Below are 14,466 nucleotides of genomic sequence, written 5' to 3'. Positions count from 1 at the left end.
TCTGAGGCTTCACCGAACCCAAGTCATTTGTACCTGGGATGGATCATTGAGGCAGAGGCCCTGGGCCACACAGCAGGCTCCCTGGGCAGCTGGCTTCCTGTGGACCAGAGACCGCACCTGCGGCACTACGACTGGCAGGCCCTGCGGCTCAGGGGCTTGCAGACACAGATCTGATCTCCAGAGGCAGGAGTTAGCTTGTGCTGGACCCGTCTCTGCTTCCGTGCCCAGCTCCTCTTAGACAAAAGTCTAAACTTGACACTGAGCTGAGGGGTGGGGCGTGGGGTCCAGGAAGGAGCCTGAGCACAGTCCTGTTGGACCCTGCTGCGATTCCAACCTGGGAGCCTCCCTCACAACACCTGCTCCACCAGCTGGGCCCAACCCCACAGAGACTCCAACTGCGGGAGCAGGTGTCCGTCGTCTTCTCGTTGTCCGGGGAGTGATCGGCAAGGATGGGGACAGGAGCCAGGGCTCTGCCAAGCTGTAATGCTTAGCTGGAGAAGTGGGGCTCCCTGAGATTCCTCCACCCACGGAGTTGGGGGCAAGTGAGAGAAGATAGGGCACAGGGGTCTGTGTGCAGGGAACAGAGGGGAAGCACTGTGTGCTGCTCAGCCTCACAGTGAGGGGCGCAGACTGGAGCGGATCAGGACTTGAACCTCAGCTCCGGCACAGAAGAACTCTGAAGTTCACAAGCTCGGCCAGGTCCTTTGTCTTGGGGAGTGTCCTGCATTTAAAACAATCCACCCCTTTTTTCTTGAGTGACAGTGACTGCATGTTTGGGAGGGTGCGTCACAATCGCAAATAAACGGGATTGTTGTGATTCTGGAAAGGTTGGGAATCCCTGGTGGAATCAGCCCTTCCAAGGGGAAGGAGGGTGTGGGTGGAAACTGCCAGCCCGAGTCCCACCCAACTGCTGGCGAGGCTCCTCCCTGTGGGCCTGGCCCTTCCCTGGCCCCTGAGCATGCACATGTGTGTATTCCAGCAGCGTGTCAAACTGTGCCCCTTCACCCTTTTCTAAGGTCTCTCAGTATGTGGAAGTTCCCAAGATTTTTGTTCCTGGGCCCTGCCATCTAAACGTATTACCTATGATTTAGCTTCAAAATCCTACTGACAAGTTTGAATTATTTTCTCCATGCCCGTGATGATTAAGACACTGAATTGTCAAGTCTTAGGACGGACAAGAAGCTCTCAGTGTCTGATCAGGGGTGGCAGATACCTGGAGCAGGCATGCCTGGCTCTGTTCCTTGCCAGTGGCAGGCATCACTAATCGCTTGTTTCTCCCTCTAGATTTGGTGTTGTACTGTGAGGCCTTCCTGACCACCTACAGGACCTTTATCACCCCCGAGGAGCTCATCAAGAAGCTGCAGTACAGATATCCTTTCTGGGCCCCCCACCCTGGCTCCACACCTCTCACGCCACAGAGCCTGCCGGAACCAGGAGAGAGAGGAGCCTTCCTGCCCACTCAGCCCTCATGCAGGGGGCCACGTGGCCATGGTAGGCAGCAGCGATGGAGGTGCGCAGCCCTGCTCTGCCGAGTCCTAGCTTTGGGACCTGGGGCAAGGCTTCCTTTGAGCCTCTTTGCTGTCTGTAAAGGGGCTGACGAGACTATACGCAGTGCCCAGAACATAGGGTACTGCCCCATGGCAGTGGGATTGCTGGGTGATTCTGAAGAAGAATTAGGAAGAATTGACATGCCCTGAGGGGGAGGGAGTGAGCTGCAGGCCCCTGGAGAGAGACCCACACCATTGGCACCTGCAGCTTCTCAGAGCTGAGCCCCGGGGCGTTGAGGGTGATGGGTGCGAAGTGTGCAGGGCTTGAGGGAATCCAGACTCAAATGGACCACCTCGGGTAGGCACAGCCACTCCGCCTGCCGGCAGACCCAGCTGTAGATGGAAACTCCACATCCGCCACAGAATCGGCTCCTACCTCTGACCACACGGGCCCACAGGCGCACCCATTCGAGTGTCCCTCCCTGCAGCCGGGGCCCAGGAAGCCCCCGGGGCCCCACAGGGCCCTCTTTCGTTGCCTCTTTCTCGGGTCCAAACCTGCCCGTTCTGCCGAGGCTAACCTGGAGCTGCTGCCCAGGTCCCCTGCTCCTTGGCCACCTCCCGTGTCACAGCCCATGACTGCCATCTGCTGGACAGCTGCTGTCACTCAGGGACAGGAAGTTCTGAGTCCTCCCAGCTCTCCCTGTGCCCTGAGGCTTCCCTGACCTGGAGGCCTCGGTGCCATCCACTCTCCCCTTGCCCCGGCCCTGGAGGCCCTGGTCCCTCAGGACTGAAGTGAGCAGTCCCCATTTGTAGAGACTCAGGCTTCCTCCAGCCTCACGTGCTTGCTTCCTCAGAGCACCTGCTCACAGACCTGGTGCAGCGAATGGTGGTCGCTCACACTCGTTGAGAACTTCCTTGTGTCAGGCCTGATGCTAAGCGTTTGCACGTGTAATCTCTCTCAGCCATAATGCTATTTTGTGTATATGTTATTACCATATTACATATGATGCCATTATGTCACTTCCTATTATGTAATTAAGGAAACTGAGGGTCAGAGAGGTTAAGTGACCCATATGGCTTCTTGGTTGGAGAACGGACACACATGCACATGCACACGCCTCTCTGACTCCAGATACACACTCACACGCGTGCACTCCTCTCTGACTCCAGATACACACACACACATGCACACACGCCTCTCTGACTCCCGAGCTCAGGTTCCAGCGTCCACCCTGCTCGGCTGCTTCAGGTGTGTTAATGGAAACGTTGCAGCATCGAGAGCCTGGGCCTGGCTGGCTGGTGAGCCCTCGTGCTGCAGGCCCCGGGAACCATCCCTGGCATGTGGCTTCTTCCTGAGCCCCCATGGACCACTGGAGAGTAGGTGGGGCAGAGCTGGAGAAGGGTCTAGAGAGTTTACTGAACACAACAGGGTGATAAGAAGCCAGGACCTGAAGGCAGAAATGACAGCCTCAGGGAGGAACTGGTGGTGGTCAGTGCTTAGGGGAAGGGGGCCGATGCGCCTCAGCTGACCTCTGAAGCTGTGGAAGGATGGATGGGAGCTCACGGCAGGAGTGGAGGATGACACTGTGGGCTCTGCACGTGCACGGGGACCTGCGGGGGTCAGGGTGGGTGGTTTTGACACCTTTCGCTGCCCAAAGCTCGGCAAAGGCAGTCTGCAGTGGTCAGTAAGTCTCACAGGAGCCTCGGGCTGAACCCCACAGAAAGGCAGGCGTGGGGATGCCGTGGAGACGGTTCTGCAGGCAGGAAAGGGGAGAGGTCGAGAACAGTCCGTGGGGTCAGACAGGTCTGGGCTGGGTCCCGCTCTGCGGCTCTGCCACTTGGCATGTCCTTCGCCTTCCGCAAACCCTCGCTCCCAGACACAATGCCTCGCACGGGCTTCCTGCACACCGTTGGTGCCCAGTACACAGTAGCTGGAGGAAGGGAGCCCTCCCGCTCCCATCTCTGTCTCTGCCCGAGCAAGAAGGGCTGTTTCTTTAACACCCTGCTCCACGTACGAGAAGTTCTCTCCCTTCGCCGACACGTTCAAGAAGCGTGTCAGCAAGAACACGTTCTTCGTGCTCGTGCGGGTGGTGGATGAGCTCTGGTGAGTGCTTCCGCCCTCGGGGTTGTGGGAGGCGGATGGGAGCCCAGCCGGCCTCAGGAGTCTCGGGTTCCCTGCCCAGATGGGGGCGTCTGTCACAGTCCATGTACCTCTCCTGGGGGACGTGCCCACAGAGCCCTGCCCACGGCTCTGGACAGGGCTCGCTCCTGTGTTTTAACATTGACCCTGAGGAGAATGACCTGTCCCCTTAGACCAGCCCCGGTCTGGCCCAGATTTCCTCCTGGGGGCCATCCCCCTTGCGTGGAGCTTAGCGCCTCATCCACGGTGAGCCGTGCTCTCAGCCACCAGCACTGGGGAGGCCCTCTCCTGCCCTCCTCCGCTTTCCATGCTCCCCTGACACAGCACTCGCCATTTGCATTCATTTAACAAACACACATCGAGCTGCTCCCTTTCCTAGTTCTGAAGGGACCTTCTGCTGGGGGTATGGCCTTAGTTGCTGACTGCACAGCTGGGAAACCACCAGGTGTGGACAGCGCTCTGCGGAGGAAGTTCAGGGGTGTCTGGTCTGAGGGGCCAGGACCTCTTAGTGACTCATCACCCCGGTGGACCAGGAGTTCCTCCGGGTGGGGTTTGTGGGGATTTGTCTCTGGAGCACAGGCCCTGGCCTGGTCCCTGGGGCCAGCGTCTGCTGAGGGAATGGCGGTGACTTGTTACCACTGAGACGACTCCCAGCACTTGGGAGGGTGCCCAGCCGTCCCGAGGCCTTGCCTCTTGCTCCCTCCCCACAAGAGCTTTCCTGGCTCTGCTGATCGCGGCCACGTGTCCCTTGGGTACCTTCAGGTGGATTCTGGCCCCGGTGGCAGCAGTCCTCTCCCTGTCCTGTATTCCTGCCCCTCATCTTGTGGCCCTTGGCCCTTTAGTCTCGTGGAGTTGACGGAAGAGATCTTGAAGCTGCTGATGGAACTGGTCTTTCGCTTGGTGTGCAATGGGGAGCTCAGCCTGGCCCGCGTGCTTCGGAAGAACATCCTGGACAAGGTGGACCAGAAGAAGCTACTCAGGTGTGCCAACGCCGACCAGCCCCTGGCAGCCCGGGGGGTAGCAGCCAGGTGAGCTACCATCCATCCAACCATGGCTCCTCCAGCCCCTGCCTCCGCTGGCAAGAGTTGTGCACAGTAGCTGCCTCTCCATGCCATTTCCCTTAGTGTACCCCACAGCCTCTCGTCCTGGTTCTGCCCAGGCTCTGTGGACAAAGTGCCTCAGGGACAGCCCAGTAGGTTCCCCAGGGCTGGGCCTCTTCTCCAGGGTTATGTTGTGTCACAAGTCCCCTTTTTACCAGGAAGCAGGCAGCAAGGCGTGGAGGGGGGGTTTACAGGAGACAGATTAATGTACTCTGGACTGTGGTCAGCTCTGAATTACCTTCCTGGCGCTAATGTGGCAGCTGTGAACGCTGGCCCAGCCCCCGTGCCATCATGAAGCTTCCTGAGACCTCGTATAAGGGTTCCTGTCTGGTGCCTGCTCCTCCCCCAGCCACAGGTGTTTGCTGATTTCTCACCCCTTGCTGGTGTCCCAGCTTTCAGGCACATGGCACCAGCTCTGATCTCACGGGGCCCGGGAAGTGGGGTCAGGCTGACTTCTCAGGCAGCTGAGCTGTCCATGGGCTGACGGGGGGAGCTGCAGGATCTGCCCCACGGAGGCTGGAGAGGAAGGAAGGCAGGCACCGTGCTCCCAGGGAGGAGAATGGTCTGGTCCTGACCTGCCGCAGACCCGCAGTGTGGCCTCCCTTCTCCCGCTGTGGAGCGAGGCTTAGGGCCGCTACTCCCTCCGGTCTCTCAGCTCTGAGGCCAGCACTGCAGCACGTGCGCAGCTCCTGCCCCTGTTCCCTGACCACTTGCCTCGTGCCCCTGTCTTCCAGGCCAGGGACCTTGCACGACTTTCACAGCCACGAAATAGCCGAGCAGCTGACACTGCTGGATGCTGAGCTCTTTTATAAAATAGAGGTATGGCATGGAGCAGGGTGGGGCTGGGGAGGGCTGTCCCAGCCCCGGCGAGCCGCTTTGAGTGAGAGAGACCACCCCATCACAGGAGAGCCAGAGGGCTCCAGCTCCATCCCATCTACCTCCTTTTTCAGATTCCTGAGGTTTTGCTTTGGGCAAAAGAGCAGAACGAGGAGAAGAGCCCCAACTTGACCCAGTTCACGGAGCACTTCAACAACATGTCCTACTGGTAAGGAGGACGGTGCGAAGCCCCAGTTCTCTGACGGCGGCGCATCGGGATGGGTTCCCGTGTTTTTCTTCACAGAGAGCTCCAACAGCAAGGAGAAGATGCCGCTCCCTTTCATTCCTCCCAGCTCCTCCTGGGGCCTTTGGGCATTAGCTGTGAACTGTAGGCAGCAGAGAGCAAGGGCAGGGCCTGCACGTGGTGCGTCTTGCATGGTAGAAGGGTCACTTGGAGGGCTGCTTGAGGAGGAGTCTGAGACTCAGCAGGAAGAGTGCCAGGAGTGATTAGTAATGTCTGCCCTAGATGGCAGCAGGGGAGGGGGTGTGAAGTTTGCCATCCTGCAGAGTCTTGCCAGTCTCCCCACTGCTAGGCGACCTCAGGGCTGACCCTCACACTGACTCTGCCTGAAAGAAAAGACCAGTTAGCAAAGGAGGGATTCTGCCAGTGCTTTCATTTAGCCTTTCATTCCTAAAGTGAGATGAAGCCCAAAGGTGTGTTTATGACCTAGAACAGAGCTGTTGGCTCTGCAAGATGTGACTCAGAAGCGCCACAGCCTCTCGGCGTCCGAGGATGATCGGAGCGTGACAGGCGCACGGTCTGGTGCTGTGGCAGACCCCACCATACACACAGTCCCCCGCTGCCACCAGGGGGACCTCCAGTATTTTTAACATGCTCCAAGCACTGCTTGTTGGAGAAGAATCGGGTCATCCCCCACTTTCCCTGCTTCTCTCCCCAGCGCAGGAAGGGCTCCCCTCGTCAGCAGCGTGTGCTCAGCAGCGGCAACCCAGCGTCCGTTCAGGGTTTTGCCCAGTAGGACGCAGTGGCTTCTGGGCAGATGGAAGCTGCAATCAGCCCTGAGTCAGCCTCTGACCTGGCCCTTGCTGGGTGCAGGAGGCTCTGGGTACACCTCTTAGGGGGCTACCTAGGAAGAGGTGTGGGTGGGGACCCCTGCAGAGCCACGGTCCTCAAGGTGTATCAGTGCAGGGGCCCTTAAGGGGGCAGAAGACGCACAGCAGAGGCAGCACTTCCTCTGAGTGACTGGCAGTGGCCCATGTGAAACCACAGGCAGTCGAGACCACTGTGGGGTCCTCATGCAAGGCCGGGCTTTGGCTTTGGCTGCTGCTCAGGTTCTGAGAAGTGCCCCCCTCGTGTCCGGGAAGGTGGCCTCTTAACCCAAGTGCCAGCTAGTCCTGAGACCACGTGAGGAGCATCGCCCCAGTGGTGCTCGGGGCAGCTCTCGTCAGGAGAGCTGCTTGATCCTCCAAAGCCTTGCCTGCAGGTCAGAGGGCCTAGCCTGGTGTTTGGCTCTGGCCACCAGACCTCTTGTGGCCTCTTGCCTCTCCCTGGATGCCCTGAGCTCCCTGAGAGCCGAGACTAGGGCTACACTGGTGCCTCACCAGCCCTGGGCACTTGGCGGGTGTGGGCTCCTGGCCAGGCAGCACTGGCATCCACGCGCAGCCCCACCAGGCCCACCCTGGGGCCTGCAGGGAGACTGGTCAGCTCAGCTGCGCCCCCACTTGGTCCACGCAGGGTGCGGTCAATAATCATGTTACAGGAAAAGGCCCAGGACCGGGAACGCCTACTCCTGAAGTTCATCAAGATCATGAAGGTAAGCGTGGGCACCGTCCCCAGAACCCGCCCCTTCAGACCGTGCCTGGGAGGTCCCGGGCCTGCTGTCCCTGCCACCTGCCCTCACTGCCACCCCGCCTCTCTCTGCAGCACTTACGGAAGCTGAACAACTTCAACTCCTACCTAGCCATCCTCTCGGCGCTGGACTCGGCGCCCATCCGCAGGCTGGAGTGGCAGAAGCAGACCTCAGAGGTGAGCGGCTGGAGGGAGCCCGTGAGGTAGGAGGCCTGCCTGGCCCTCGGGTGAGCTGCTGTGGCAGGACGTGTGGGGACGGGAATGGACACCTAGGCTTGGGCCCCTGTTCTGCCACCTCCCGCTGGACAGCTGGGGGCCACCGCCTGCCCTCATCGCCCGTCTCTAAGCTCCAGTCATCGGGCCCTGAGGGGCTCCCTGGTCGGTGCTGGGCTCGTCACATCACAGCGCCCTGCTGCCCGTGCTGCAAGCCCGTGCCTGGGTCCCAGCTTCCCCTCCTTCCTCCCTTCGGCCCCTGCTTCTGATCGGGCTGCTCTGGGCTGGGGGCCACGTTAGGCAGCTGGGGCATACTGTGAAGGCCAGACATCTTACTAGGCGGGTTTCTTCAGGGTGAGTGCTAAAGGGAAAGGACGGGGTGCTGGCGAGCTTGTGGCCAGGTGCTCTGGCCCGGCCTGGAGTCAGGGAGGCCGCCGAGGAAGTGTTGAGCACACCAAGACCCAAGTAGGAGGAGTTTCCTGGGAAGGCAGGGGAGTTCCCATCAGAGGGGACAGAGCAGTGCAGACCAGGAGCAGTGGGGAGCAGCAGGACAGAGGCCAGCATGGCTGCATCCCTGAGGAGGGGACCGGCTCTGGATCACGAGGGCGTCAGGGAGACTGGCGAGGAATTGGACATGTATCCTTGTGTAGGAGCTGGTCCTTGGGAAGGGAGGCAAAGCCCTTGGGGCTCAGTGTTGGCTGAGCCACCTGAGGGTCGTCTCATGAGCCGACATATAGGCACAGTTATAAAACAGTGTTGTGTAGAAAAGTAGGACATTCACACTGGCTGCTCCAAGAACACGTACGAGGTCCTGAGGAGGCAGAGGCTTCCTGGAGGAGGTGACACATCAGGCTGAGAGGCACCTAACAGGCAACAAAGCAGGCGAGTGGCATTCCAGGCAGGGGGCAGGAGTGGCTCCATCAGGTCACCTGCCATCCCTGGTGGACTCTGCCTTGAGTGCAGTGAACAGTGAGGGAGGGCTCGGAGCCGGAGTGACATGGTCCAGCGTGTTTTAGGAGCTCCCTTGGGCTCGCCCAGTGGAGCAGAACCCAGGCGGAGCCCAAGCTCCAGGTCCCATACCTGGGGGTGCTGGTGGCCCAGAGACATGGTTCTGAGCAGGCACAAGCAGCCTCGTGGCCCGTGTGTCCACGGGAGGCCTGTTCTCCCTGCAGCCAGAGCAGGGCCTGGGTTCGGGTCTGGGTTTGTATGTGTGGGCACCCTTGAGCGTCGGTGGAGGGGAGGTGATGTGTGGGTTGGCGAGGAGGGGCCAGGGCTCGGTGCCCAGCATTGTCCCGGTGCTCATGCATGCCACATGCCCCCTGCCCAGGGCCTGGCCGAGTACTGCACGCTGATTGACAGTTCGTCCTCCTTCCGCGCCTATCGGGCCGCCCTGTCTGAGGTGGAGCCACCGTGCATCCCGTACCTGTGAGTAGAGCCTCCGGTGGATTGGCCCCTTGACCTGGGGAAAGCGTGTCAGGCTCAGAGAAGCCCTTGCTTAAAGGTTTCCGTCTTAGGCTTTAATGCGAACTATGCCCCTTGTTACACAATGGAAACAGAAAAGAAGAGGTCGAGTGAGAGTGATCCTCTTCCCTGTCTCCCGGGCCTGTCTCCTTCCCTCGTCTGCCAGTACACGTGCTCAGGCGTGTGTGGGCAGGTGCGGGTGGCACCGTGCTCTATTCCAGCGGTCCTCAAACCTGACTGCATGTCACAACCTGCGGGCCCCCCGGCACCCCAGGAACCCTGAGAGCATTGATGTAAAGAAGCTCAGAGGGTCTCCCCAGTGTGGACCATGGGATGGAGTCAATACCTGTTTCATGGAAAAGGATCCTGTGGTCACAGAAGCTTGGGAAATCGTGGAAAAATCAAAGCTAAACCAGTTTCTTTGTTGCAGGACTTATTAGAGCCCTTAACATACTAGTGGACATTGGGAATCTCCAAAAGAAGGGTAGAAGGCTCAGCACCACCCCAGGGCTGAGAGTGTGATGGAATGTCGCCCAAGGTTGGGGCTGCCTTGAGGCCTTCGCCCTCAGAGATACAGATCTTGCAGCCAGTGACCCTCTCCTTGCCTCCTGGCCTCTCCACCCTCACTGACTGCTAACCCACTTTCCCATCAGGCGTCCGCATCTGGGCTCCTGAGAGGGCGTCCGCCATGCCCTTGGGCTGGGCTCTCCCTGGGTGGAAGGACTGCCCCATCGCTCGTCTTGTGGCTTCATGCCCTCTGTATTTAGAAGCACTTTGCCCCACCTGTTCAAAGGGAGGGGATCTCCCTGCCCTCCAGTTTGGGGTGTTATTTTTTCCTGTTCGTTTACTAGGTTTGCATCAGCAAACCCACAGCCCTGCCAGCACGTGCTGCAGCCATCGGGTCCCTGACAGGCCCCTGCAGGCTGGAACAGTCCTTGAAGGGCCTCTGAGGCAGGGAGGCATTCGAGGCTCTTCCAGGACCTGGCCTGCCCAGGGACCCAGAGCTTGCGAGTCAGGAATTCATGCTGGAAGAAATACACACAGCCTAGAGACACGCTCGTGGGCCTGGCAGCTGCTCGGGCACAGCCCAGAGGCATGGGCCCAGTTGGGCTGGGCTTGTCCTCTGGCTTCTGAGCTGCTCTCCAGAGCAGTAACTGTCTTCTCCGTCTGCCGAAGGGGGCTCATCCTGCAGGACCTCACCTTCGTTCACCTGGGAAACCCAGACTATATTGACGGGAAGGTGAATTTTTCCAAACGGTGGCAGCAGTTCAACATCCTCGACAGCATGCGGTGCTTCCAGCAGGCGTGAGTGCTGTCGCCCAGTGGGCCAGGGCTGGGGGGCACACCAAACCCTTGGCTGCTAGGACCCTGAGCAGAGATGGGAGGTGACAAAGGCCCAAGGGGGATCTGACCCCTGCATCTTCCAGTTTGTCTGGATGACATGAGAAAGTGCTCGTCGGGGCTGAGCGCAGTGTGGCGCAGGGCCCGCACCCAGAGTCGGTAGTCAGCTTGTCTTCCGTGTTTCCAGTACAGGGAAGCTGGGGGCCAGACTTGCTGCAAGGAGGAGGCTGGCAAACGCTAGCCTAGCTGGATCCAGGGCGGGGGGCGGGGGAGGTGGCAGTGCTTGGGCCTCAGTTCCTGCAGACCCGCTGGGCTGCAGGGGTGCTGCTCGGGAGACCTTGTAGGGAGCAGAGAGAGCCCAGCTTTAGGGTCCAGCTCGTGCCACGTGCTGATGGCCTCAGCTCCGAGCACTGGCGTCTTCCCTGCAGCGTGTGGGCAGCAGCAGCCCCTGCCTTGTCAGTCTGCTGGGTTGGCGCAGGTGGCCCTGAGAGACCATCAGGTTGTCGGGCCCACACCGGCTCTCACTGCCTGCCTCCCCGCTCCCCCACAGGCATTATGACATCCGGAGAAATGACGACATCATAAACTTCTTCAATGACTTCAGTGACCACCTGGCTGAGGAGGCCCTGTGGGAACTCTCCCTGAAAATCAAACCCAGGAACATAACAAGGAGGAAAACAGACCGGGAAGAGAAGACCTAGGGGCAGGTGCCGTGAGCGAGGAGAGCGCTCCAGGGGCTCTGAGCACGGCTCCGAGCCAGGAAGGAACTGTGGACCTGTCACCTGGCGGCGGCGGCCCGCTCCCTGGGCAGGCTGCAAGTGTCCCGGCCTGAGAGCCACAAGGCCAGCCAGGCCTCTGCTGTGCCAGGCAGCAGCCCGCGGCAGTGTCCTGCCCCTCTCCTCCGCAGGAGCGGACCCCGCGGCCCACCGTGGAGCCAGCAGGCAGGTCTAGGACTGATTTGTGAACCGGGGGTTTTCGGTTTTGGTTTTTGGTTTCTGCTTTCACTTCTGTCTCCCCCCTCCCCGCTCCCCCTGCCTGGGAGCAGCACAGGGACGTCATTAGCAGACCAAGTTCAGTGGGAACCTTCACCCCTCCCTAAGTTCCAGGGTCCTAACTCTGCTGAAATGACAAATGAGCGACCAGGCATGAAGGACGGGGGCATTTGGGTGGGTGGGCAGAGAGGACACGGGGAGGCTCCTTGAACTTTCCGGACTCTGCTTTTTAAAGTGGAGGATGGGCTCAGCTTGTTCCCTGGCCCAGCAGGGTATGACAGGTGGCCTCTCAGCAGCCCTGGAGCGCCTGTCATGGTACTGGCCCTCAGAACTGTCTGCTGCCGCCACAGGGCCCTCCTGAGCTGGGGCAGCGGCAGTGTCTGTCATCTTTTTGTCCCTGCATCACCCCCGCCAGCGTCCCACTGGCCCTCATCCCATCATCTGGCGCCGTGGGGAGCTGGGAAGAGGAGATTGGAGCAAGGGAAAACTTTACATCCAAGAAACACATTTTATCTGAGCTGGGCCCGTAGCTCTTGTGGGTTCATTCAGAGAGGAGAGAGTGGAGGGGCGTTTCTGTCCCGGGAAGGCCAGCGGCCCCTCCTCTGTTGCTTGCTGTGTGCCTTAAACTCCATCTCCTGCCCTCCCGCCTCGCCGGCCCCTCCTGCTGTCTCCATCCTGCTGGGGCCAGAGGGGCCCTCTCTGTGAAGGACGGGGTGTCCCTGAGAGGGCAGGGGCCTGGCTGCGGAGGTGCCTCCTGAGGCTGACCGCCACGGCTCTCCCAGCGCCTGGCAGTCTGGCTCTCCTCTGGCAGAGCTGCTTCAGGAGCAGGTGCCCTTTCCCACCTCCTCGTTCAGAACCACTCGCTGCTGAGGTTGACAATCTGGGGCCAGCTTTGCGGGGGGTCTCCGCACACAGAGGTGCCGGCTCTGTGGCAGCCGCACGTGGGCCTGCGGGCAGGGTGCCCGTCGGAACTGGACAGCGGCCTCTGCGCCTCCCCTGTCCTGTTTGCATGATTGAGTGGTCACTTCTCCTGGGTTTGGGGCTTGGTCAAGCAGACTCCAAGATCTACCTGTGCTTAGTCCAAATTAAAAAGAACAAAGAAAAGTCAAAAGCAACATCTGTTGATTAGATTTTTCTCAAGGAGACAGCCATGTCCCTTGGAGTCCTTCATGGGTGTTTGAGCAGCTTTCATCAAGAATATGTGGGCTGGTTTTCCTGTCGTTTGTGCGTCCTGGACACAGAGGGGAGAGATCTGTGAAATGTCAGTCGCAACCTCCTCTGCCAGTGATGCTGCGGCCAGAACATGTCACTTTATTATTTAAAGAGTGTGTGTAGAGTCGCTGTTGATGAACAGTATTGTGTGTGGGTTGGGTTTTAGTTTGTTCCCGCATTGTCCTCTCATTTCAGGCTTTCCTCTTCCTTTCTACCTTGCCTCTCGCCCAGGCCCAGCTCGGTTGACTGCTGCTGTGTGTGCGTGGGGGCCTCTGTGCGCTCGGGGCCTGTGAGTGGTATGACCTGCCGGTCTCTGTGTTTTAGCCTCAGAAAGCCAGCCGCTTGCATGCGTCTGCAGATGGGTGCATGTCCGTGGTCGGGGTCTGTCCTCAGGCAGGAGCTGGCCAGGGCGGGGCTTCACCTTCCCTCAGTTAGAACAGACCCTGCACGCACACCCCCGCCACAGGCCGTGCCTGCTTCTCTCTGGGATCCCTCGGCTGTCTGAGCAGATGTGCTGGGCCCCAGGCGGGCAGTACGGGTGGGCGAGGTGCCGGCGTGTCCAGTGACCAGCAGGGGACAGCAGGCACGGTGTGTGCTGTCACTTATTGGCTGACAGGCTCCCCGGCCCTGCGCCTCACGAGTCACCCGCCTGGCTTTGCTTTGTCTGAGGCGCCGGGGCAGGGTGTGGGAGTCCATCCTTAGGACAGACAGACCCAATCAGGACGATTTGGCTCCCTGCAGAGTCAGTGCCCACCTGCAGGTGTGGCAGCCAGGGAAAGGGCAGGCGCATGCCCTGTCTGAACTGAACCCCACTTCCGATGAGCCCCTCCCTCCCCTGCCCCACGCCTCCCCATGTTACATTGTAATATAGGTCCTAAACTAACCTGGCTGATAGTGGCATCTTCCTGCGGACATTTCAAACCTGTAACTTTTATATGAAAGGAAAATAAACACAGACAAAAGCCACCGCCCAGGTGTGTATGCTGTCTGTCAGTGTCAAAGCGACAGTCCTGCCTCTTTTCTGTGCCCTCCTCGTGGGTGGGGCCCCCGGCACACTAAGGGTGTGGTCCTGCTCCCAGTCCCTGGACCTGCTTGCTGTTGTGGGGCTCGTCCTGGCAGAGTGGCATGGATGTCACCAACTCCTTTCCAGAACGTCCCCTCCAAGGTCTTGTGCCTCAGAAGTGGGTCAATGCCCAAAAGCTGTACTGCCCCCTGACCCCCAGCGTCCTGGTATAGACTGGCATTTCCAGGGTAGAACTCAGGGAGCACAGGCTGTGTGGAGCCACTTTCCAGAGCCCCAAAGGCGCTGTGTTTGAAAGTACGCCTTTGGCAGGGTTCTGCCCCTACTACCCGGACCGCGGGCTGAGGCACGGGCCCTGCCCACCTCTGTGGGAGCAGTGGAGCCCCTGCGCCCCGCTCAGGAGTGAGGTGACCGCTGGGCTCTGGTCCCTTCTCTGCCTGGGCTGGGCGGTGTCTGCTGCACACCAGGTGAGCCGTTGGACTGACTCCCAGCCCACTTGTCATCTCCGTTCACCATCCTCCCAGAGCCATCTCACGCCAGTCGACGTGCCCGTCCCCCAGCATGTCCCGTCCCCCCGGCACCTCTTCTGCAGTGAGACTGAGCACCTGGGTGCAGAACCCAGGGCTTTGGGCCCTACAGAAGGTGCCCACAGGGCTGGGAACCGGGCAGAGAGAAAGGCCGGCATCTCCCAGCAGATCCCCCCTCAGGTGGCCTCCCCGGCCTTCCCCGAAAGGTGGCAGCTTAAAAGGATATCCCTTTAAGGGGGGAGCAAGTATTCCTGGGCTGGTCACACTGTTAGGATCTGACAGAAAGGAT

General features: G+C 59.9%; 1 protein-coding gene across 14 annotated transcripts in view; it reads left to right on the top strand.

Annotated features, from left to right (window-relative positions):
- The window catches only part of RAPGEF1 (Rap guanine nucleotide exchange factor 1), a 135,993-nt gene extending 122,398 nt beyond the window's left edge, over positions 1-13,595 (top strand). For 13 of the 14 annotated variants that reach the window (XM_046637812.1, XM_046637781.1, XM_046637773.1 and 10 more), the window contains 10 exons: positions 1,285-1,369; positions 3,499-3,591; positions 4,470-4,655; positions 5,462-5,546; positions 5,678-5,772; positions 7,297-7,375; positions 7,486-7,587; positions 8,951-9,048; positions 10,261-10,389; positions 10,976-13,595. In XM_046637812.1, coding sequence (XP_046493768.1) covers positions 1,285-1,369; positions 3,499-3,591; positions 4,470-4,655; positions 5,462-5,546; positions 5,678-5,772; positions 7,297-7,375; positions 7,486-7,587; positions 8,951-9,048; positions 10,261-10,389; positions 10,976-11,126 — 1,103 coding nt within the window. In that variant the 3' untranslated portion in view covers positions 11,127-13,595. Of the gene's footprint in view, positions 1-1,284; positions 1,370-3,498; positions 3,592-4,389; positions 4,656-5,461; positions 5,547-5,677; positions 5,773-7,296; positions 7,376-7,485; positions 7,588-8,950; positions 9,049-10,260; positions 10,390-10,975 lie in introns of those variants that run through there. The other variant, XM_046637880.1, reaches the window with a different exon arrangement.
- The last annotated feature ends 871 nt before the right edge of the window (positions 13,596-14,466 follow it).

The sequence above is a fragment of the Equus quagga genome, chromosome 1, assembly GCF_021613505.1.
Source record: "Equus quagga isolate Etosha38 chromosome 1, UCLA_HA_Equagga_1.0, whole genome shotgun sequence".
Lineage (NCBI taxonomy): Eukaryota > Metazoa > Chordata > Mammalia > Perissodactyla > Equidae > Equus > Equus quagga.
Note: the sequence above shows the minus strand (reverse complement) of the source record. Positions and strands in the feature narration are given on the sequence as shown.